Source organism: Ictidomys tridecemlineatus, chromosome 2 (genome assembly GCF_052094955.1).
Source record: "Ictidomys tridecemlineatus isolate mIctTri1 chromosome 2, mIctTri1.hap1, whole genome shotgun sequence".
NCBI lineage: Eukaryota > Metazoa > Chordata > Mammalia > Rodentia > Sciuridae > Ictidomys > Ictidomys tridecemlineatus.
In genome coordinates, this window is record NC_135478.1 from 219,866,129 (window position 1) to 219,892,141 (window position 26,013).

Below are 26,013 nucleotides of genomic sequence, written 5' to 3' on the forward strand. Positions count from 1 at the left end.
GTGGCCCGATCTCCACCTGAGAACCCTGGGGTGTGGGATAATTGCTGAAAGTTGACCCAGCTTCTCTAACTTTGTTTTTCCTGGGAAGTCCTGGGAGGAAGAGTACCTGGATCAGAAAGGACAGCCCTGGACCAGCAGATGCTGGGATGCTGGAAACTGCCTCTCATACATCACCTCTTCAAGGACTTTTCCAGTCTCCCTACTCAAAACAGAAAAGCATGCTCGATATTTTTGGACTTTACTTTTTTCATAGCAATTTCTGTTGCCTGACTTTATATGTCTAATTGTTTATTCACTCTTCATTTAATTAAAAAAAATGGAGTCATGAACAGAACAAAAGAAAAGGGCTGTCCTTTGGAATTTATTATAGTCAAGGAAGAGATAAGGGCCAAATGACACACAGAAGAAACGGAAGCACAACACATACTAAACTAGTATATTGATCATGCTATATAGAAAAAAATGAAGTCAAGAAGGGTATAGGAAATTTTATTTTATGTATTTTTCATCTGTGATGTTCAATAATAAATTCTATGTGGGTAAGGACACCTTAAAAACCTATATTCTAAAACTGCCACAGAAAATTTATAGATATTTACACACACACACACACACACACACACACACACACACACGTAAACAGGGTGTAGTGGAATGAGGATCACAGGTTTAAAGCCAGCCTCAGCAACTTAGCAAGGTGTAAGAAACCTAGTGAGACAATGTCTCAAAAGAAAAATTTAAAAAGGGATGTGGATGTGGCTCATTGATTAAGTGCCCTTGGGTTCAGTCCCTGATGCCAAAAAATACACAAACATGTATTTGTGTTTGGAGGGGGTGGTGAGCACTCACACATAGAGTTCTTGAGCCACATAAGGAATGCTGAAAATATTTCCTAGGTGGTGATGTATGATACATGGTTTAAATAATGCCTGTCCTAACAGGAAGCTCTCTAATGTCAGGAAGCCTTGCTGTGTCTGTGCAGCACTAGGGTGCTCTCTGCCCAGCAGGAGGACTTGGATCTGAGACTGTCCACTCTGCTGCTCCCCTAGCCCAATCCTCAGGCTCCAGGTACCTGGTTTTGTAAGGCAGCCAGGCCCTGAACCTGCCACCAGCTCCCTCCTACTGTCCCCTCCACAGAGGGGGACCCTTGAGAAGGCACTCACCTCTACACAGAGGCTTTGCACACTCCTGACCTCACTGGTAGTGAGTTTCTGAGCTGCAGCTGTCTCCACTCCTGTGAAGAAGGAAGTGGTCCTCATGCAGGGGCTCAAGAAGAAGTCCAGGAATAACAGTGCTGTGCAGAGTTGAGGGTCTCCCTCTCCTTGCCTCTCTCCTCTTCCCAAGAGGACTGAGCCACTGAGCTCCCTCCTCTTAATTAGCCCAGGTTCAGGGACTCCCTAAGCAATCAGCCTGGGGAGAGCAGAAAACACTTTCAGTCATTTCTATTTTGACCCATTAAATTTTAGAAGTTTGGAAAGTTTTTATTGAGTGGAAAACCCTGAAATCCTACCCATCAGGGACTTCTTCATCCCAGGCCACCTCCCCAAAGGCCTCAAGTGGAGCTTTCCAAAAGACTATGCTTTTCATCCCAGGCCACTCCCAGGATTCTCAGCTCCTCAGAGCCCAAATCAGCTCCTTGCTTCCATAGGAGGCATCACAGCTGGCCTCTCATCCATGCACCAACTTCCCTGAGGCCCTGAATATTGGTTTTGGTCACAGCCTTAACTTCACCCCAAATGCCCCACGCAGCCATTCATTCTCTGCAGGCTGCTGCTCTTGGTACCCTGGACCCTACAGAGTGCTTGGCCCCTGCGTCAAGCTCCACTCCCCTCTGGAAGGGCTCAGGTTTTCACTCTTGGGCATGCGCACAGCTGTGTGCCTTCGCCCAAGGTTCTCCCAGCCACTTCTTTCTGTGGCAGCTTCTGATTACCAGCTGGGCCCCTTCAAGATGGGGAGGGCAGAGGGAAGCTTCTGCAGGCAGCTCTATTCACAACCTGGAAGAATCAACAAAATGTAACTTGGAAATCTGCTTGGTGCTGGAGAAGATGGAAAAGTGAGGGCTAGGACATATTTATATGGGTTTTGATTTTCCTTGTGAGTATGCTTGTTAAATCTGAGAATGTCAGTTGGTACATTAAGGTGTAAATCCGGAATAATATTTCTTCCCAAATCCTTAAAATGCCAAAACTCAACCAGTTTGCTACCTAATTTTAGAGGAAATTTCTAAGCTTGGATCTCCATTGTCTTTTTAAAAGAATGCTCTGCAAATCTGTTTTGCAACCTTTTCTTTGTCATGTACTAACAAATCAAGATCCCTTTCCGTGTGAACCTGTATTGCCTCACTCTTTTTTCCCAGAATATTCCACTGTGTGCATGCTTTATTCTTCCTTAGCCAGACCTCTGTGGTCAATTTTGTCATTTCCATTTTTATTATGAAGTATGTTATAAATATTTCTCAGACATTAATAAATATGTAAATAATTGTTTATATTTGGACTCTCTTGCTGTAGATTTCTTGAAGATACATTACTTTTTTATGGTACCAAACTATGTTCTAAAGACTTTAGATTAATTCACACACTTTCCAAGACTGTATTAGAGAACTTTTGTTTGCCTGACTTAGGATGAACAGAGATATAATTAAAATTTAATTTTAATTTTAACCTGAATAGAACAAAATAAGATACCTAAATACCAATTAGCAAAACTGATAAAATGAAAAAAATCTTTTAAAAGATAAAAATTGTCCAAACCAACTCAAAAATAAGTAGAATGACTGCATATTTCTAAATATATCAAGTAAATAGAACCCATAGTTACAAATCTTCCTTCACAGAAAACTCCAGATCCAAATCCAGATGGCTTTACTGTTATATTCTGTCAAATATTTAGGAAAGGAATAATACCAATCCTACACAAAATTCCCTAGAAAATTGAGAATGGGATACTTCCCAATTCATTTTATAAGTCCAGGATTATCCTGACACCAAAGACTATACAAGAAAATAAATCTGCACACAAATATCCTTATGAACAACATGCAAAAATTATTAACAAAATAGTGTAAAAATCAAATCCAGCAATGTGTAGGGAAGGTAATATATGCAACAAATTGGTAATTTTTATCTTAGAAACAGGTTATTTATCATTAGGAGATCAATCAATGTAATTCACTATGTTACCAGAATTAAAGGGGCAAAGGTATGGATCAATTTTGGGGGTGGACTGGGGATTGAACTCAGGGGCACTCAACCACTAAACCACATCCCCGGCCCTGTTTTGTATTTTATTTAGAGACAGGATCTCACTGAGTTGCTTAGGGCCTCGCTGAGTTGCTGAGGCTGGCTTTGAACTTGCAATCCTCATTCCTCAGCCTCCCAAGACACTGGGATTACAGGTGTGGGCCACCAGCCCCGGGCCCATGAAACATTTTCTAAATATTTTTTAGTTGTTGATGGATAACAATATGCTTTATTAGCTTATTTATATATTTATTTTTTATGGTGCTGAGGATTAAACCTCACACACACTAGGTAAGCAACTCTGCCACTGAGACATAACCCAAGCCCCCCACTGATCATTATGCATAAGGGCATAAAAGGCAGTTGACACAAATCAACTTCAATTGATTTAAAACTGAACAAACTAGGAGCAAAAGAGATCTTCCCCAAACTGACATATAAAATGTACAATTAAAACCTGGCACTAACTTCAAACTTACTCATGAAAGTCTTGATACTATTCCTGCAAGATAGGGTTCAAGGCAAGAATATCTACTCTATTTCTATTCAACATTATAATGAAATTCTTAGCCAATTCAATAAACCAAGAAACTGAAATTAAAAACATAGTTAATAAATAAAGAAATAAAATTATTTAAAGATGACATACTCCAATATGTTGAAGCTCTTAAGAAGTTTTGGAGAATTGATAAATGTGATTATTAAAATCACAAGTTAAACCTACATGCCTTTCAGTGATTGAATGGATAAAAATTGTGGGATATATACACAATGGGATTTTACTCAGCAATAAAAGAGAATAAAATCACGGCATTTTCAGGTAAATGGATGGTGTTAGAGAAGATAATGTCAAGTAAAGTAAGCCAATCCCCCCAAAACAAATGTCGAATGTTTTCTCTGATATAAGGAGGGTGACTCATAGTGGGGTAGGGAGGGGGAACATAGGAGGAAGAGATGAATTCTAGATAGGGAATAGAGGAGGGAGGGAAAGGGAGGAGACAGGGGATTAGCAAGGAAGACACGAATTGAGTGTCAACCTACATTATATACAAACAGAGATCTGAAAAATTGTGGTATATATATATGTAATAAGAACTGTAATGCAAAAAAAAGACATGAATTGGCGTGAACATACTTTATATACAAAGATATGAAAAATTGTGCTCTATATATGTAATAAGAATTGTAGTGCATTCCGCTTTCATGTACTTAAAAATAAAATAAAAAAAAAATAAAAATTAAAAAATAAATAAGTAAAGTCACAAGATAAAAGATTAATATACAAAAATCTCTGGTATTACTTTTTTTTTAGTAGTACACATTTGAAATGGGAAGATAAAAATACAGTTTGCAATAACATCCAGAAATATGAAGAAAATGAAGGAATATATTTAACAATATAAAGTCAGATCTACACAAGTAAAAATATAAAACATTGCAGGGTAAAATTAAAGACCTAAGTAAATGTTGAAATGCTTTATTTTCATGAATCAGAGAACTCAATTTGTTAGAATGTCAATTCTTTCCAATTTAGTCTATAGATTCAATGCAATATCCATCCAAATTATGAAGGACCTAAAATAGCCCAAAAAAGTGTTTTAAAAGAAAAACAAAAATCTGGAGTTGGGTGCTCATAATATCTAATTTCAAGATCTACTATAAGGCCACAGTAATAAAGACAGTATGGTAAGTTAACACAAAAATAACAGAGAATTCAGACTCAGATCCAAGTATATGTCTTCTATTGACTATAACGACACTAAATTTCGGTGAATATGTGGAGCAACTAGAATTCATATACCTGGCTGATTAGAGTGCACAATATGTACAATGTTAAAAATTAAGCATACACCTAACATACCGACCCATAGTGTCCCATTCAGATACTTTACCAAGATAAATTATGTTTTCACACACCAAAAATATGTGTTTATGTATGTATTTTTAAAAACTGCCAACAACTCACACGATAATGGTTAAGTGAATGGACAAATAAATTGTGGTATATCCATACAGTGAAAATCTAGGCAATTAAAAGGAATTCACTACTGATAGAAACATCCCCATGAGTCATGGTTTCTAAAAGGTTATGTTAAGCCAAAGGATATAGACATAAAAACCAATGCTTTATTCGTCCAGTAATAAACCTAAGAAGTACAACCTCCACCCCTTAAATCAATACCAGCAGAATGCAAATGGTTACCAGAAACTGAGCATGGGACTGGAAACTGACATGGAAGACACACAGAGAAACCTGTCAGGTGATGAACATGTTGTATAATTTGATTGCAGTGGAAATTTGGACTGTATATGAATTTGTTAAAACTCATTACACTTTGCACTTAAGTACTGTTTTTACTGCATAAAATTGAAATGCAGTTGAAAATATTTTTAAAATAAATCCAAATATGTAACAGGGAATGTCACTCCTTTTCAGGGGCCTGATGAGCAAAAAAATGAGGTAAAGACAGGAGAAGGATGAAGGTAACCCTGAGTGACTCAGAAGGCAAATAGAGTAAGTGGAGAAAGTATGGTTATTAGACTGTGGCTTTGGGGTGGGGTAAGCATGAGGTGAGAGAGCAGAACAGGGTGCAGGAGGAGGAAAGAGCTCATGTAACCCTAACAGATATCAGAGTGTGACAAGTGACTCTCAGACATTTCTACCAACAGGTGTCTCTTTGGCCAAGTTCTTCTAAAATGTCTTTGAGTAACTTTCCGCAAACCCTCCTTTGGGAATACAGAATTTTCCTCATAAAAGGAAAAAATAGAAATCTCCTTCCAATACAGCCTTTAATTTTGAAAGCACAATTTTAAATTGTGCAACATCTTTGGTAAAAGTGGAAGGATTTCAAGATAGCATCATGAATAAATTCACAAAATTGGAGTGAGGTAACCTGAACAATTCTTTCTTGTCTGCTTATGAGCTGTGAAATGGTGCTTATTAGCACTCCCCTGAGTTCTTTTATCACTATGATATCAGGGCATGGATGTACATGATATGCATTTTTTTTTTGTTTTTCATCTCTTTCTTGACCAAAGTCATGGAGCAGGAATGGAGTCATCCTTGGCCTTCCCGATGGAGGACTGAGCCTCTCTGCCTCCACAGAGGCTCTCCACTGGTGGCTCTTACAACTCTCCTCAAAGCCAACTTCTTTGTCAAAACCCCACTTCTCTCTGAATATCTTCAAAGACTATTACATGCCACACCTGATCCAGTGCACAAACCCATCCTAGGTTACTGATTTCACAGGTAGATGAAACTGTTTGGTGAACAAGGTTAATGCCAAGATCATCATGTCTATGTTCAGCTTTCCACTGGGAACCCAGGTGAAAGAGAAGTCATCTTGTCCAGGGAACGGAAAAGCCACTTTGGTGACCGAGTAAAAAAGACAGTGTTATTGCCCCAATAAGCATTATTATAGATGAAGTATGCGTTATTATAGATAAAGCCATTACTCCACATAGAGGTTCTTTGTCCATAAAAGAGGAAATGAGAAGGAATCTTTCACTTGACGGTCACCAAAGCCTCCTGCCTGACCTTCATGTCTAACCTTGCCTCCCTCTGTCTGCTCTCCTCTCATAGCAGGCCCAGTGAGCTTCTAAAACACATCTCAGAATAGGTCCCTCCCGTGACTCAAATCTCTCTCACTGACCTCTGCCTAAAGCCCCAAATCCTGTTTAAATGTTCTCTCTCTAAATCATCTCATTCTCCTGCTACCCCGTGCTGCCCTCAAACACCTAGTTTCTCCTTGTCCCTCCCAGGGCTTTGTCTGACACCCCTCTTTCCCTCGGAGAGCTCATCTGTCTCCTGCCCAGCTCTGCCTAAGCACCTACAGACACTGGGAAATATCACTCTCCTGCAGATGCCTCCCCTGACCTGGGCAGACACATCCAGGTGCCCTGCCAGGGCAGATGCTGCTGTGGGGGAGGACCAAGGTACTCACTGCCCCAGCCACACTTGAGGGTCTCCCCAGAAATCAACCCCAAAGAGGAATGCTCCCCAATATTACAGCCCCTCATCAGAGACAGTGGGCTTCCAAGGCCTTATTGGTGCAGGGGTGTAAATGCCCACACCCTCACATCTCCTTTATGCTACAGTGGGGGTTATTCCAACTGTCCACTTGCCTTTTCAAAATGATTCCCTAATTGTAATTGTGTGTGTGTGTGCATGTTTGTATAATGTATGGTAACACCAGTCTTCATCGAATATGGTTTATGAATCCCCTTCATCACTAGTGTAAGAATGTGCTCCAACACTCCAACACCCTGTCAAAAGCAACCGATACTCAAAAAATATTGTGGTTGATTTTCAACCCTTTTTTATTTTGTGTTTCAAGTCAGAATCTGACTAAGTTGAACTTGTGATTCTCTTGCCAGGACCTTCCAAGTACTTGGGATTGTAGGCCTGTACCACAGGGCCTGGCTTAAGTTTTCTTTAATTTTAATTGTGAACAATGTAAAATGCCTTTTCTAACTTATAGAAATGTTTATATTCCTCTTTAATGAATTTACTGGTTTTCAAGATGATTTTGTGTGTAAATGAAATAAACCTTACTTCACATGTTTTTAATTTTTACACTTTGTTCTTATCAAGTATAAATATTTTATTCTTATGCATTTACATTTCACAGATTTTTAGTCTCTTGGGATCTGTGTTTTCCTTAGAAAAAGCCTATATTTATTTCCTAAATTAATTAAAAAGGAAAAATTCTCATTTGTTACATGTTATATTAAAATCTATTTGAACCATCTGGAATTTAGATTTTTGGAAGCATAGGGTGTCAGGCCAAGGTTAGGGTTGTTCCAGATATTCTGTCAATGCAATACATGTGTCTAGGACAACCTGAATGAGGGAAGAAGGAGGATATAGGGGACCAAGAAGGACAGAGGGAGAAGCATGCTAATGCTATGACCATTTCAAATATTCTTAGCTCGACAATGACAGGGACTGGGCAACGGAAATTATCTATATTACTTGATAAGTCAAACCTAAAAATCACAAAGAAGAGAAAATTTCAAAAAAAAAAAAGGAAAGAAAAGAAATTCTGCAATGCTCAGTTATTGTTCACCCATCACTGCTGTCCTTGAGGACTTGCCTGAGCCAGAGAGCTATGGATAGAAGGGACACAAATCGCATTAAGAATAAGCTTGAAGGACCAGCTTTCAATTCACCATTCTCTTTCTTTCAAAGGGTCATGGAAGAGTGTGTTAAAATGGAGCTTCCATCAGCATGGGCCCTGTGCAATAATCATGAGCAGAGTCGGGTTCCTGGGCAATGATTGGTAGACATGTAGCATCAATGGAATATAATTGGGAAACATAATAAAGTCACTGAGTCTTAAACCACTGTTTGAAGGTAGCAGAAGATAACTAGAAAGACACCTCTTCTCCCCTAATCTGGGGTTTTGTTTACCTCCTATCCTAAGATTCCTGCTAGCAAGGATGACAGAACCCTACCCTGATTTGTTAGCTTGCTGGAGGCAAGGAGGTCAACTCCCACTCTCTGCCAGCAATGAAACTATGCAGAGATGTGCAGGAGAAAGTTGGAGATTGGATGCAGAAAAACAAGAGATGTAAGGAGTCAGAGCAGCAATGTGAAGCTTTCAGAGCCCAAGCCCACCATAAAAACAGAGGATTCCTGCAGCATACAAAGAAATTAAGGATCCAAACACCTAGAATCAGTCATCCAATCCTTTCCTTCTTCCTTCACTACCAAAAAAAAAAAAAGAGGTGAGTTCAGAAGATCACATATACTTCTTTCCCAAACAACCAACATTATAGAGTTCTCCTCCACAGTTATGGTTTTGATCACCAAACTTCTTCAAATAACACTTGGGAGAACTAAAAACGTGGGCACCATTGTTCAGAACCTCTATGCCCTATCTCCCTAGATCCCACACACCTGGATCTGGGAAGGAGCCAAATTTCCAAATGGAAATTCTAAATCTAGCCCTAGCCATTTACCCAATTTGCTCCAATTTCACTCCTATGGGGGAAAATCCTTTGTAACTTTTCACTGCTTTCTCATTTTCTCTCCATAGTCCCAGGAGGAAAGAGACTGCCAAGAGGTATGCATTGCCTTGGAACTGAGTCTAAGCCTTTCTACCCTGTCTTCACTCAGATCACCTTGGCATGGGGACTCTCATTAACCTAAGGAGCATCACCTGCACCTCAGCAGTCCCAGGAGGCTCCCTGCTTTCCCCTCATTCCCACAGAGAATGCTCTGCTGGAGAGCAAGCTCCCATCCAGCATGAGCTCAGTTCTAACCAGCATCAAGAACCCAAGGTCCTGGAGACTGGCAGACAGAACCAAGAACACACATCCTTGGGAAATAAGAAACAGCCCTTTTCCTCTCTGATCTCTCAAAGCACTTCTTTCCCCTCTCCCAGACCCACACCACTGACCCCACTTCCCACCTGAGCTTTGTAGTGAGATAGGCTAAACTTGAATTTGGAGACCAACATAAGCACTGGTGTTATTTGGTTCACCAACTCACTCTACCAGCCGTGCCTTCCCCGCCCAGCCATGCATGAAGCCCTGTGCTACCCTGCCTGCTTCAAGATGCCAATAAAGGGCAATGATGGCATATGTTATGTTACCCATGTCACAGAGTGAACCTGTTAGTCAGGAGACTCCGGGCATAGGTGTCTAAATGAGAGAAGCACAAGGAGAAGACTCAGCTCTTTGGCTAAGGTGAGTGGCTTGTTTGTACATCCATCAGGTTCCCATTTGCACAGACTCAGGATTGATTTTGGATTTGGTCAATGCTGGGTGTAGAATTGACTTACTGTTAAGGTTTGTCAGTGACAAAGGTAGAAGCCTTCTTTAAATTGGAATGCTATTTCTAGGTGGCTGGGACACCATCTCAGATGAAGCTTTTAGGGAGCCTGGAAAGGAGAAGAGTTACCTGTATACAGCTTTGCTCTCTCCACTCCTGATAGGCTTGTTGATGCTTATGTGCTTTTGGGTTTGAAATGTTTCACAATATCCTTTTAGTATCTAACATTGTACACTACGCACACATTGCCACTAAGGCAGTATGGAGAGCTGGTAGACCAAGCAAATTTAAGCTTCATTAGCAATGATTGAATTAAGAACAATGAAAAAAAGACCCAACATTTATTTGTTGAATTCTTATTACAGTACATGTAAATGACTGTATCAAGTGACTTACCTATTTAATGTTTACAGTAACCCTAGTACTTACAGTAACCCTATCTTCATTTTGTCCCTGGAAAGAGTCATTGAAGAAGTCAATAAAATAGAATCAGTTTTCTGGTCCACAGCAAATAAGAGTCGGAGGCAGAATTCAGCACAGATAGTCCCCCCTGCCCCAGCTACAAAACACCTGCCCATAGCTCATGCTCTGTACCATGAAGGGAAAGAGAAGGGACACCACAGTAGCATAGAAGGCCATCAGGCACATCCCTGAGGACCTGGCAGACACTGCGAGAGCCGCTGCCTGGATTCCATGGGTATCCCCCAGACTCTTGTGTCCTTTCTATCTTCAATGTGTGTAAGCACATACCAGAGGGCAACCAAGGAAAACTAACTTATTAACCCCAAACACTGACTTTCTGCTAATTTCAAGGTCATAGCTGTAAAAGGAGGACAAGTGAAGGCCATAGTTGCAAGATGTGGACAAGTGAGAGTCTTCAGAAGACAGGGCAGAGATTTCCAGGGGTCCTTTCAAAGGGTCTTGGTGCAGAGCTTCTGTGGCATGGCACAGGGTCCCAGCACCAACCTCCACTGGGGTTCTGGGTGATTTACCTTAATCCTCCCTCTTTCCTTCCATGTCTCCTCATTTCTCTCTGCCCCCCCTCCATATTTGGTGATCCTCGATTCCTTGTCTGTTTATTTCCCTTTTATTTCCTTCTTGTTCTCTCTCTAAATGTCAGTGTCTGTTGCTCTGCTTTCTTTCTTGCTCTGTTCCTGATTTCCCTCCCCTTATCAAGGGCTGGCCACACCTTCCCTGCTCCCTGTTTCTGGGTGATTCTCATACTCCCTTTGTTATTCTGTTGCTTCTGCTCCGTGTGCTCCTGTTCATCACTAGCTGATTCCTTGCCTTCCTCTTCCTGTTCCTTGTCTCTGTTCCTGCCTATCTCTGGTCCTTGGTGTCAGGGTCAATGATTCCTCTTTCCATCTGGGTTTCTTGTTTCTCTTACATACAGAGATACTAGCCCTGGATCATGGCGAATCTGAGCCACACTGAATTTGTGCTCTTGGGCTTCTCCTCTTTTGGTGAGCTACAGGTTCTCCTGTATGGACCTTTCCTCCTGCTGTATCTCATTGCCTTCCTGGGAAACACCCTCATCATAGTCATGATTATAGCTGACACTCACCTGCATACTCCCATGTACTTCTTCCTGGGAAACTTTTCCCTGCTGGAGACCTTGGTGACCATGACTGTGGTTCCCAGGATGCTCTCCAATCTGCTGGCCTCTCACGCAGTCATCTCCTTCACTGGCTGCATGGTCCAGTTCTACTTCTACTTTTCCCTGGGTTCCACCTCCTTCCTCATTCTGGCAGATATGGCCCTGGACCGTTTTGTGGCCATCTGCCACCCACTGCACTATGGAACCTTGATGAGCTGGGCTATGTGTGCCCGACTGGCTGGGGCTGCCTGGGCAACTCCATTCCTAGCTATGGTACCCACTGTCCTCTCCCGAGCTCTTCTCAACTATTGCCATGGCAACGTCATTAACCACTTCTTCTGTGACAATGCACCTCTTCTGCAGCTGTCCTGCTCTGACACCCACCTGCTGGAAATCTGGGATTTCATCATGGCCCTGGCCTTTGTCCTCAGCTCCTTCCTGGTGACTCTCATTTCCTATGGCTACATTGTGAGCACTGTGCTGCGCATTCCCTCGGCTAGTGGCCGCCACAAGGCTTTCTCCACTTGTGGCTCTCACCTCACCCTGGTCTTCATGGGCTACAGCAGCACCATCTTCCTGTACATCAGGCCTGGAAGAGCACACTCGGTGGAAGTCAATAAGGTGGTTGCCTTGGTAACGGCCATCCTCACCCCCTTCCTCAACCCCTTTATCTTTACCTTCCGCAATGAGGCAGTGAAGGCAGTCCTGCGGGGACAGATGCAGAGGCTGAAAGGCCTTCATGAGGCATTATCCTGAGCACCAGAGACCTGACCAGGCTCTCGAAAGCAGTTCAGGGAGGAGGAGGCAGAGTACCTGGCTGGATGGGAAGCCATTGTCCAGTTTCTTTGGATTTTTTCCTTTGTGCCTCTGAATACTAACTACAGTGATTTTCAGTGCTATGATATCTGGCCTGAAGCTGTCATAACCCACCATCGAAGTGCATCCCACAATCCCTGTAAGCTATAAGAACTCTGTAGGTAGCCCAGAACCTGGGAGTCAGCTCAGGATTTTCGATACAAGCTAAGTACCTGGCCTTTGCTTTCAAGGAAGAGAAGCCAGGAAGTGTTCTCTGACCAAGAGCTATCACCCAGGCTCATGTGCATTTGTGTGTATGGGAATGTATGTGTTCTTAAAGTGTGCTTATCTACCACTGTGTGTGCCTCATTGATGACTGTATGTACCGTGAGTGCTTGGGTTACATGGGATTAAACAGAAAAGTAAAATCGACCAAAACAAATTATTTTCTGTGTGTGCGTGTAATTATTTATATAAACAGTTGTTATTTATTTATTTCATCAGATTTACTCTACTTGTCAGGCACTATAATAGATACAAGATAAAAAGTTAAAGAAGGTGCACATGATCCTCATCCCTACCAAACTCAGGCTAGTTAAAAAATAAAGGCTATTTCCTGTGGGAATGAGGAGCATTTCCATGGTGGCCTATGGCAGCCTCATGAGAGGAAATGCAAGATGACTTTTGCGGAGTTTTCAAGAGCACATGATGTGAGAGGAATCAGGCTAGGGCTGAGGATAGATTCAGGGTCACACTGAATACAAGGTGGACATTGTGTGGACGTGAAGCATCAGGCCCCCTTGTGCATGAGAAATACAGAAAAAACGACATACATGAAAATAAGATAAATCTCCATTGGCATAGTGACAAAGCTTTCAGGAAGTAGAAAGGTTTCAGAGAATGAATATGCAGAATTTTAGATAGAAAAAATAAATTGTTCTATGCATATTAGAAACATTCAGGTGTCTGAAGGCAGGGATTGTAATAAATCTGGTACATTCCTTTGTCCAATTGCTACATGTGTGTATGAATATGTATGTGTGCATAGGTGCACATGTGGGTAACATATGTGTATGAATATGTATGTACACATATATGCAAACGCTCACATGTATGTGTAAGTATAAAAATCCCTGAAGACACATGGTGCTCCATATTCCCCTTGGAATGAAATAAAATCCATTGTCCTTCCCTCCTCCATAAGAGTCTGAAATTGTAAAAAATCTTGCAGTTACTGTGGCCTTGGAATAAAGATGTTCTTGTAGTTATAACTTATGCATCATTTTCTAAAACATGCCAATTTAAATTTTTCTACCATATTGTTTCTGTAAACACGCTTTCATCTACCAAACTACCTTCCTTTATTTGTGGTCTGTGAACTACGAACATGGGTGTGTTCCTAGTACCACTTACTTGAAAACAACAAAAACTACTAATTTGTTCTAAATGTCAAGCTTTAAAAAATTTACTATGTGGAAGAAAACAAGGTATTTCAATGTGGGGTCATTTGGTGCCTTCAGAGGATAGCTTCAGAGACAAGACTCGAGGAGGGCCCTGGTGGTTCTCACACAGGCTCCCTGGGCCACCCCAGGATGCCTCTTTCCTAAAGGAAGCACCCTTTCTCTGGCTTTCTGAAAGTGTGCTTCTCCTTTGCTGAGACGGCTGTCAGCCAGAGCAATGACGCTGGTGTTTGCTATTGCTGTAGAATTAATCGATTTTTTATCAGATTTATCTGTGCTCACCACTTTGGAAGTATTTGTAGGATAAAGGAAAGGATGATGAATAAGTCAAGAATTTTCCTGCTGATATTATCTCTTCACACTTCACACACCAATTTTCTTCATATTTTCCATTCATTTATATCCTCCAAGTCATTTCTTTAGAAAAGATCATCACCCATCAGAAGCAAAGCACTGCCTAGTGTTGGCCATTTGAGAGGAAAGAAATGTGGATTTTAGAATCCACATTTTCCACCTTCAAAGGGTTCCCCATATCCTGAGATGGGGGAAGTACAATTAATTTTGATACATTTTGGTGACAGCACAAGAGAGTTGCTGACTCTTGGGCTGCAGCCAAGCAGTGTTTTTGACATTTTTAAAGAAATACGGGAACCATGGTTAAGAGGAAAACAGATGGCAGAACAACAGTGGAATCTGATTCTTTGACTTCATTTCCATCTCTCTGTCCTTGAAATCTCTTCTTATATCTGTATCAAAGGTGGAAATATTCAGGGCTGGTGATATAGCTCATTGGTGAAGTGCTTGCCTCGTATGCACAAGGCCCTGGATTCAACCCCAGCACCACACACAAAAAAAAATTGGAAATATTCAGACCTTATTACCCTATGTACATATATAACTATACGGCTGATGTGATTCTACATCATCTACATCAGAAGAATGAGAAATTGTACTCCATTATAGATGATTATGAAAGTGCATTCTACTTCCATGTATAAGTAATTAAAACAAATTTAAAATTTTTTTAAAAATATGGAAATAACCGAAAGTTGGTATTTCTGGAATCTGAAGCTCCTATATTTGCCTCAGCCAAGCCCTCTTTTAGTGTGTATGATCAGTTCCTGTCTAGTCTTATCATGACGAAAATTCTGATGGCCCTTAGAGACAGTCATTATGTAGTTAGTACCCACCACTGGAAGGAACCAGTTACTGGCAGGAGGCAACTATGGATTCAGTGTCATAGTAGTGTGTTATTTTGAACACATATTTTTTTTTTTTTTTTTTTAGAGAGAGAGAATTTTTTTTTTAATATTTATTCTTTAGTTCTCGGCGGACACAACATCCTTGTTGGTATGTGGTGCTGAGGATCGAACCCGGGCCGCACGCATGCCAGGCAAGCGCGCTACCGCTTGAGCCACATCCCCAGCCCCTGAACACATATTTTTAATCCAGCTCATGAACAATGTTAATTGCATCATGGATTCAGTCCTTTGCTCTCATGCCATTGACCTAGGGAGATGAAAGTCATTGGTCTGTATCATTAATCTATCTAAGATCATTTGACTCAGCTGCATGGAAGCCAAGAGCCATACCACTCCACAGAAGAAGTTTTCACTGGAACCTACTTCAGGGTGATACAGGACAAGGTTGATTTAAACACCCAGAACTTATTTAAATACAGACAGAATCAGTGGCAGAAGTTCATGACTCAGAAATGCCTTCCTTGCCCCTGAACATCTTCCCATAAGCCCTCCATTTGTCTGGTGTTCCAGCCCCAGAGATCCACTGCTGTAGTTAGCAACCATTAGAAACACAGAGTTTTCAAGAGCGAGCCCAGAATCCATTGCCATACACTAAATCCCAATTGTGAAGCCATAACTAGATTGTTTCTTTCAGTTGAGAGGGTTAGGGAGCAAGACATTAAGGATATGGATATTTCATGGTGGGGAAGTAAAGGAATATAATTATTTTTCAAAACAAATGTAAGTTGGGTCCTGTGGTGGCCAGCAGTAAGGAAGACCTGTATAGATGGGCTTTTAGGCCTTGGAAAGGTGAAAAAGGTTTTGGGTCAAAGTCTTGGGCTGCTTGTCTGCAGCCCAGGAGTCAGCACCTCTCTTGTGCTGACACCAAAATGTATCAAAATAAATTTTACTTCCCACATCTCAGTACATGGGAAATCCTTTGGAATTAGAATCCACATTTCTTTCCTCTCAAATAGTCAACTTCTAGGTGGCTACATTCATTCATGTATTTCACTGATTCTTTAAGTGTCTTGATATCAATAAATTCCTTGCAACAACGCCTGACAGATAACGCAGAAAGATGTAAATATTTAATCTCCAGCTCCCTATTTGCTGATTTCTAGCATTTGCCAACTTCCATGAATGAACATTTTCATGATTTCCCATATAAAGTTGCTAACATGACGTCACTGAGTTTGAGATTGGGAAAAGATGCTCAGCAACAGCACTGGACAATATTTCCACCACCTTGATAAAAGTAAAATTTGGCAAATTAACTAGGAGTTGTGAATTTTTATCACCTTTGCTTTGAGCACAATTTTTTTTGTGTGTGTTGGGAGGTACTGGGGATTGTATCTAGGGGTATTCAACCACTGAGCCACATGCCCAGCCCCATTTTGTATTTTATAGAGAGATGGGTTCTCACTGAGTTGCTTAGTACGTTGTTCTTGTTGAGGCTAGCTTTGAACTTGCGATCTTCCTGTCTCAGGCTCCCAAGCCGCTGGGAGTGCAGGTATGTGCCACAGTGCCCAGCCTGATCACAATTTATTTGACTATGAGGTTGTGCTATTTAATTTTTAAGAATGTTTATATTTAAGTTCTGATGATTTCACAATTGATTCTCAGGAGGGCTCCAAAGTATCATGGACTAACATTCTGCCCCTGGGCCTTACCTCAGATTCTGTCTCCCATTCAACACAACATCTCTGCTGTTCTCCTTCTCTCAAGCTAGACATGAGCCAAGTCCTCTGGAGGTAAAAATCATAGTATATCCTTTATAAATTCTTCTTTCTTATGGACACTGGCTCTCCAAATGCAAGAGAATCTGCCTTCATTAGCAGCTGTGCAGCTCACAACTCATGCCTGTGTTTCTGTCACCTCTCTCAGTTGGTGGAAATCTAATCTAGAAGTTCCAATTCTCCCACCCTGGCTTTAAACCCAAAGGGTTGTGTAGGAAGCCTTTGTCCTTGCCATGTGCAAGCTGCCCATGATTGAAGAAGAAGGGACATCAGAGACTTTCTTCTCTCTTCTCCATACACACAGAAGAGGAGAGCAGAAGGTAGGATTCCCCCATCTTCTCAGACCTCAAACCCAAGTCTCATGCTCCCTAGAAGAACCTAAGAAGGTCCCCAGGATGGGCTACATTCTTGACCAGCTCAGCTGCTGGCAGAGAGGGACGCTGAGCATTTCCAAAAAGCTAAGCTCTCTCTGAACTGACTTAGGTTATTTGCAAAAGTGAAGGCAATAAAATTCAAGCACTAAAGGCCTTCCTATGACTATAACATTGCCCTCACACACAAAGTCTTCTCCGCCAATGCCTGCTATATACAGTGTCATAATCACATGGTCTATTGTTTCAGTGAGTGTAACTTTCTTCAGGGAACATTCAGGTGTCCCCCAAGGAACCTAGATCAGATTAGTGAAGACACACATGGCCACCCTCCAGAAAGCCCATGTATTTATTAATTCCATCTCCTAGAATTTCAATAGTCTACACCACACACCATTTTATGTCTGTATTACTTTACATATTCAGTTGGCTCTCAGAAGTTCACATTTCCTCTCATCCTCTTCAGCTGCTTTCCATACCTCAGTATTCAACTCACATAACAAAAAGTTGTCTCAACTTAACTTTCAGGTTAAACCAAAGAGAATGAGGTTCTCTCCCCTGAGCTCCCAGAGTGCTTTCCATAGGACAGATTTGTCTTCCCGCACTAAAGTCTCAGCTCCTTGTAGTGAGTGCTGTCTTCCTATCTCCTGTACCAAGGATACTGTGGGTATTCAATTCATGTCAGCTGTCCTTAAAAATAAGGTTTGTAACTGTGCTGTGCTGCTTTTTAAACATAAGCTGAGAATTTAAAAGTTCAGATACATATGAAGAGAATCTGAACCAAGAGAGTGAGTATGGAGAACAGGAAAGAATTTTCATTTAAAACGTCACAGAATGGATAAAAGCCCTGAAAAGTATGTCTTCATCATCAAGTATGCATTTTATATGAATTTTGCTTCATAAAAATTTTTATTTATAAAAAGTAAAAAAAAAATGAGGTTTCTAGATGAGTTTGGAACAGGAATTAGCATTGCAACCTGAGACATGGAATACAACCTTGGTGGATGATAACAGAAGAGCAGTAAACACAGCAAGGAAAGAGGCTGCCCACTGCATCTGTCTCAGTCACCTAAGCTCACACCACACTAGTTGCAACACCTAGTAACAGAAATGGGAAGAAGCAATGTGGATGGCAAGAGGCCTAGACGTTGTTCAATGGCAACATCTTATTTATCAATCTGAATACTTAGGAATGGAGTCTTCACTCATTTGCTAGTCAGCCTACATTACTCACAGGGGGACATATTAAGCAACAGTGAATGTTAATGGGAGTCACACCTGATATAGAGTTTCAGTTCAAAATTTAAACTGTGTCACACAAGAGGGGGCTGCTTCACCATCTTTGAGTGTTGCATCCTGGGCTTGGTTTGAGCAGAGTCTCCAAGCCAGGCTGGTAAGTGTGTTGCAGTGGACACTCAAACAGAAGGAGACAGACCTGGGTGACCTGCAAGGTCCCTTGCAGTTGCTTTTGGGCATAGTTTAGTTCATAACAACCCCATTCACTTAGAACTGGAACACCCAGATTCTTGCAGCGAGTTAGAAAATTCTGATAACATTGTTTCCTAAGACATGTCTACACAGGAGGCCCATTCGATTTTGTGCACATCTACAATTCCTGTTCCATCAAGACAAATGTATGAAACCATAACATCTCTAGGCTATACCTCCACAGGATTCTAACAGCAATTCAGAGGCTGGAGAATGCAGCCAAAATCACTCAAGAAGTATAATGTCAGAGCAAGACGAAAATCTTACAGGTTCTTATCCTGGATTCTGCTTCCAGAAATAGGACCAGAAATAAATGTCACTAAGAAAGGATGGCTCAACTAATAACAGATGTGACCTCCAATCCCCTCTTGCAGTGCCCTTCACTTTGAGATTGGGACAAGGGCCTCCTTGAACAATTTCTTAGCTGCAAATTCCACCAGTGAAATGTTTAGATGGGTGCTGCTCAAAATATTGATGTGCACAGGTATTACTCCAGGGGGGCCTGTCAAAACAGATTTCCATTCAGCCCTTCTTGAATGGGGCCTGAGATTCTATATATCTAACAACTTCCCAGGAGGTGCTGATGCTATTCCAAACATCATGCATGGAACACCAACGGAGCACAGGTAGTTTCCTTGAGAATGTTACACAGTGTATTGCTGGATGTGATGGGCAATTGCAATGGAGGCCTAGGGCAAATGTCACCTTCCTCCAAACTGGCCAGTCAGGGACCTCACATGTGGGGAACATGATGATAAGTGGGCTGTAGACTGCCATAAGATGTTGACTGTTTTTAATGTTTAAAGAGGGAAATATGCAGAGTTGAGAACAACAGGTAGGAAGGAGTTCCTCAGGGGGAAACTCCAAGTGGATTTGTAGGGTGATTATTTTAGAAGGACAAGCTGAAGGAGAGTATATGTATATCAGAAGGAGATAATTGCTTCCCACTTAGTTCTTCAGTTTTTCACAAAGTTTGCAAGGAGAGCAAATAATTAGTCTCTTGAGAGGTGAAAGTTCTCAGGCTGAAAAAGTGTTTTCCCTACTGTTCTCAGCAGAGCAGGATGTGTCTACTTATTGGTGGTGAGCCCCCAATGCAAGCACTTCTTTTAGTAGAAAAGAAAGAAACCAAGAGGCAAGGACATAGGGGAATGGAGAGAGGTACAGAGGGAAGGAGAAAGAAAGGAATAAATGGAAGGAAGGAAGGAAGGAAGGAAGGAAGGAAGGAAGGAAGGAAGGAAGGAAGGAAGGAAGGAAGGAAGGAAGACACTTACATGGAGATCAAACTAAAAGGGCAGTAGTAGGAGACCTGTGCCTCTAGGTGTGTCCTTGAACGCTTCCCCTTCCACCATGACTTTCTTCCTTGGTTGACTCCATGGTTGCCCTCCACACCATCACTGTCCACACTGCACTTTACTGCCAGGCCTCTCCTCAAGCTCTCCTGTGGATGGAGCTGCTTTCAGAAGTCAAAGGAAGTTTGCACCTACTCTTTGCCATGCTCTGCTGATCCCAGCCCATTTAAGGCTCAATCCTGTGTAAGAAACCAGACTCCAGAGCTCCTCCGCCCCCACGGTCTCATGACTCCCTCAGCCACCCTGACATTTCCAAAGACTGCCTTCTGGCATCTGTGCTCTCCTAGTACCAGCCCACTCTATTGCCTCCTTCTCTTCTGGCTTCTGCCATTTTATTTACCAACTAGAGATCCTGGAAATATGACTAGGCTGAATCCACACAATCCAACCCCGGGGGGGCTTAGGCATCTCTTCCCTCCTCTGGGCCATGGGCTTAAGTTTCTGTGGGAGAAAAGAAGTAGCACCCTTGTTACAATTTGGATATGAGATATCCCCCAGAGTTTATGATTATATCATGAGAGCTAGAGCCTCATCAGTGGATTGGTCCATTTGATGGATTAATAATTTGAAAGGACTTCTGTCCTGGGTAGTGACCATAGGCTGGGTAGGCTGTGACTGGAGGAAGTAGGTCACTAGGGACTTATCCTTAGGAATTATACCTTGTCCCCCTGGCTCCTCCTTCCCTCTGTCTCTCTGCTTTCTGGCCACCATGAGCTGAGTTACTTCTACTGCTACGCCCTTCCATCATGATGTTCTGCCCCACTTCATGCCCAGAGCCATGGAGTTGGCTGACCACGGACTGAGTGTCTGAAACTGGGAGCCCAAATAAGCTCTTCCTTCTCTAAGTTGTTCTTGTGAGGCATTTTGATCACAACAACAGAACGCTGAATAGGATGATAAAGAAGACAGCGAGTCTGGGAGCGGTGACGCAGCTTTCCTTTCCCTGTTGAGTGTGTGGAAAGGACACGGCCCTTGTGGTTTTCTGTAAGAGGCCTGAGAGGCTGGCTTCTGGAGCGCTACTTCTGCTGAGAGGCAAGAGGCATTGCGTCCCCAGGGAGAGGAGGGCAGCTTGGGTGGGAGCAATGGGAGTGTGCAATACCTGCTGTGTGGGGTTCCAGGCTCTCTGTTCTTCCCAGAAAGTTGCTCATTTTCAAACCCCACCCTACACCCTGAGAAGGGAACACACCAAAAGTAAAAGTTGCACACAAAGAAACATAAGGGGATATAAACACAACCACAAAGTCAAAACTGAGCTAAGATTTTTTAAAAAATATTTATTTATTTATTTTTTAGTGATAGATGCACATAAGACTTTTATTTTATTTATTTATTTTTATGTGGTGCTAAAGTTCAAATCCAGTGCCTCACTCCTGCTAGGCAAAAGTGCTCTACCACTGAGTTACAATCCTCCCTGTGGGGAGACGTTCATAGCAGATTTGAGTAACAATAGCAACATCCACTGAGTTCTGAGGATTTATGAGATCCTGTTCTAAGGATTTTATTTGGAGCTAAGTGTCTCACTTAACTGGTATCATTCCATCACTTTTACTCCATGTTGTGTGTTCAGTAGCTCTTTGTAGTGTAGAAGCGGAGGCATGTGTGCTGACATGGGAGTGAGAGGGACTAAGAAAGAGAAGATGGAGGAGCCCCAGCCTGGGTACCTAGTGCCCACTCTGCAGGGTACCGAGGTTTTTACTCCTCACGACCACACAGGTACTCACCAGCCCCTTCATCAGTGGACAGCTGGGCCTCTTTGGAGGTTCCTTTTTGTTACATCGTCCATGACCACCTTGACCTTTTCATTCCAGAAAGTGAAGATGAAGGGATTGAGGAAAGGGATTACCACCACAACTCTCAGGTTCACCACCTTGTTGAGGTGTGTGGAGTGGCCCTTGCCTGGCCTCATATAGACAAAGATGGTGCTGCCATAGCCCAGAACCACCTCCATGTGGCGAGATCCACAGGGAGAGAAGGCCTTCTGGTGCCCAGAGGAGGAGAGGATGCAGCACTGCAGCCACCCTGAGGATGCAGGAGACCACAGTAAGCAGATGGTGGTCAGCACACAGAGCCAGGACAGGAAGAAGTCCCTGAGCTCAGGAAAGCTTGAGGAGCGGAGCAGTGTCACAGAAGTAGTGATTGATGACCTTAGGGCCATAGAAGCAGAGCTGTGCTTTCTGCGTTTTCAGGGTGGGGGAGTGATGGAGAAGAACCCAACCACCCAGCAGGCCATGTCCAGCTTCACACAAACCGGACTACTCCTGACAGTTGAGTAGTGCAGAGGCCAGCAGATGGCCACATAGCCATCAAAGGCCATGACTGAGAGGATCAGGAAGTTGATGGCACCCAGAGGGAAGTAAAAGAAAGACTGAATAAGACCAGCCAGAGACACGGTCTTGGGAGTTGATAGCAGGTCTGCCGGCATCCTAGAAATCACAGAGTAAGTGATCAATATCTCTGTGTGAGAGAAGATTCAGAGGAAGAAATGCCATGGATGAGTGGAGGCAGGAGTCCAGGCAAGAGAGGACAATCATGGTCAGGTACCCCGGAACTGTCAGCCCATATATCAACAGGATAAAAGTAGACAGGAGGATCTGGAACTCACCGAGATGAGGAAATTCCAGGAGCACAGATTCTCTGGGGACACTGCAGTTATTCATGGCACTTGATGCCAGTTCTCTGTGATACCTGAGAGGTCAGGAAATCTTAGTGGAAAATCGCCATCAACTTCCTCCTCGGCCAAGTCCCCCGATGGTTGTCCTGGTTCCCCGGCTTACCAGCCCATGGGCATGGTAATTTCAGTGTCCAGAAGGAACATTACCACAGGCAGAAGTTTCCCTGGGGCAAGGAATAGACCAGGTTTAGGAGTCAGCTACCTGCTTCTTCTGTCTTCAACTTATTCATTCTACTATTTATTAAGCTCCATCTCTGCAAGATGTTGGATGGGTCTGGAGATAAAGTGGTAAACATTTTCTAACTTTCAAATTTAGGTCCTTTGATCCAATAACAGATGCTAAGTATCACTTCTTTTCCTGTGCTGGAAACTGTGCTGTGTACCCTACCCACTACTTCTTCTCATCTTTGTGCTCAATCCTCATCCTATTTTTCTTCTCTGGGACATTTCAGACTACAAATAACCCATTTTTTAAGCTGCTTTCACCCTTCACTGCAAGGTTCCTGTCCTCTCTATATAAGTTTTCCTCCACTTCTGACTTTCCCTTGTCTGACCACTTTAGCTATCTTTCTGTCATTGTTTAAAATAAAAGCTTCCACAGTTCTCATCTCATTCTTTTCTCCTTTAGCCAAAGCAATCTTGAAAATGTAAGTGAACCTCAAATCTGTGTTTTTGTCTGTCTCTGAGTCCCAGCTCACATTTCTAAACCACCACCACACGCTCAACACGTCTAAACCATAGACGTAATTCTTCAAAACCCAAATCATTTTCATGGCCCTCCAATCTCCCAGCCATCTAGGCTTCAAACTGGAGAGTAGCTCTGATTTTTACTGCTCTCTTCTAGACAACTTGAATTGCTGCTGTTGGAAATTTTTCTTCATCCAGTTTATCTTTCCTTTTCCATAGCTACCACCCGAGTTCAAGGATTCTTTACCTCTTAACTTCAACATTGCAGCTGGCTTTTTATTTATAGATTCCCTTAAACCCACTCTATCCATAAACAGCTTTTATACTTAGTGGTTTACATGACTCTGTCCTTTGGCTGCTTTTAATAATCTGAAACAATGTAATTTCATTTACATCTTTAAAAATTATAAAATCAATTAATCTCAAAATCAACTCATCAAACAAGCCATCTACATTCATACAGAAAAATACTAGAAAGATTTTTTTTTAAATATTAACAATAGCCATTTCTGAGCATGGGTTATAGGCACTTTTAATTGAAATTGTTTATATTTCAGGTTTATGGCATGTTGTCTTGATATGCATATACATAGTAAAGTGATTACCACAATCGAGCTAATGATTATATTCCTGACTTCTCATAGCTACCATTTTGTGTGTATAGTAAGAAAACCCCAGATCTACTTTCTTAGCAAATTTCAAATACACAATATAGCATCATTAACTATGCAGCATATCAAACCCCTAGAACTTATCATACTACATAATGGAAACCAATAAGAGATCCCACTCATCTCTCTCCAGATCCTTCATGCTGCAGGCTTTACTGTTTAGATCTATTTTAAAATTTCCAGTAGCAGATAGCTCTCCCATCCCCATGTACTAATATTACAGAGATTTGAAAGCCATTTGAAAGTTCCCTCCTTGTTATTCATCTCTCTCTGCATGTCAGCCCTTTCAGTTGTCCTCTGTAAATTATCCCTGTTTCTTCTGACTCCTGAAACAACTTTCGTACCCCAGAGAATGACTCCTCTTTTTTTTATACACTGGAAATGCAAATGAGAAAGCTGTCCTATTGATTCTTTGTAGCAGGAAATTTGGTCGTGAGTGTCTTGGGAGGCCTGTGGGTTTTTTTTCAGGACACGAAGGAGCAGGGCTGAGGATCAGAGCAAAGGTGGGACAGGGAAAGTACCCAAGCATCTCCTTACTGTTGCCAGATCTTTGGAAGAGGCTGGTCATAGGGGCAGGACAGGGAGGGAACAGCACACTGGGCAAGTAGAACAGCTAGCAACAAGAATTAGAGGCAAAACCAATCGAGAGGATCCTGGCTGCATGGTTTAAAGCCTAGGAAGGTTCACAGAGAAGAAAGAGATACATCAGGATGAAACCAAGGCTGAGATTCCCCCACCCAGTCTCAAGAAGGGGCAGGAAGGGAGTGGACAGAAAATGCAGAGCTTCTTCCCAGGGGGAGGGAAAGATGAGCCAAATGCAGGGAATTGAGTCTCCTCCTGTTATGATGAAACTCACTGCTGCATCTCGAATCAGAAATAGCCCAGTGAGTGGGAGGACATGAGCAACTCAAGTCACTCATTGGCTTGCTCATTCCGAAGACCTGACAGACTATGCCGGATATGTTGGTGCTCTAGGAATACAGGGTGAGCAAAACAGTCCTGGACCTCACAGCCAAGTTGGAGAAATAGACAGAACAAACTTAAAATGAAAATCTTTGATGACATTGAAAGTGACATGGCAAAGACAGAGGGGAAGGTACGGTGACGCACCAGGGCCAGCTCATGTCCTGCTGCCCAGATGTGGGACCCAGAGCTTTGACGTGATGGACAACAGAGAAAATGTAGTGGGATGAACAGGCAGAGGTCCCCCCAACTTCCTGCCAGCACATTCCCCACCCTGGGATATCTGGGGCAGTCCATAGTAAACAAGGACCACACACCACCAGGGTGGAGCCCTTCACCCCACCTGGGCCCTGATCTCTCTTTCTCTCCCTCCCACTCTCTAGGCACTCCCAGGGGAAGACCTGGTAGTGACATGCGCTCAGAAGGACATCAGCCTTCCTCCAGCAACCATCGGTACTGATGATGTGCCTCGGCAGGATCTGGAATAGGAACATGATGGTGGACCCCAGAGAGTGTTAGCATGTACTAGGATTTGGGCAACGCAACTTCATCTTCAGTTTGGCAACTCTGAGCTCCTGGGAGCAGGGAGCTGAGAGCCTACAGGTGCCTCCTGGAGTACTGTGACTATTCTCACCCTCTCCCTCCCCTTCCCCTTCTTCTTCCCCCTCCCCTCCCCCTTTCCCTCTTCTTCTCCTGTCTTCTGTGAGCAGAGTTCAGTGCAGCCCTGACAGCCTTTCCATTTGGATGCTGGCTGAGAGAAGAGGAAGGGCAGGGAGTTGGGCACAGTTGCTTTAGACATAGACCAACTCAAGAACAGAGGCAACAAGTCAAGAATTCTCCTTAGCTCAGGTCACCCAGGAGGGAAGAACCAGGTCCACTCTCTTGTGGTTTTCTTATAAACCAAAAATAAGAAGAATGCTGAAGTAGGAGAAAAATCTCTTAGAAATAGAAAAATGACCAG

At 42.5% G+C, this 26,013-nt stretch overlaps 1 protein-coding gene and 1 pseudogene across 1 annotated transcript; one reads left to right on the forward strand and one right to left on the reverse strand.

Annotated features, from left to right (window-relative positions):
* The first annotated feature begins 11,431 nt into the window (after window positions 1-11,431).
* On the forward strand, window positions 11,432-12,373 carry Or6v1 (olfactory receptor family 6 subfamily V member 1). Its single transcript, XM_005326699.2, has one exon. The coding sequence runs from the start codon at window positions 11,432-11,434 to the stop codon at window positions 12,371-12,373; it is 942 nt and encodes a 313-aa protein (XP_005326756.2).
* Window positions 12,374-21,562: 9,189 nt separating this feature from the next.
* On the reverse strand, window positions 21,563-22,874 carry LOC144370400 (olfactory receptor 6V1-like; annotated as a pseudogene).
* Between the last annotated feature and the right edge of the window lie 3,139 nt (window positions 22,875-26,013).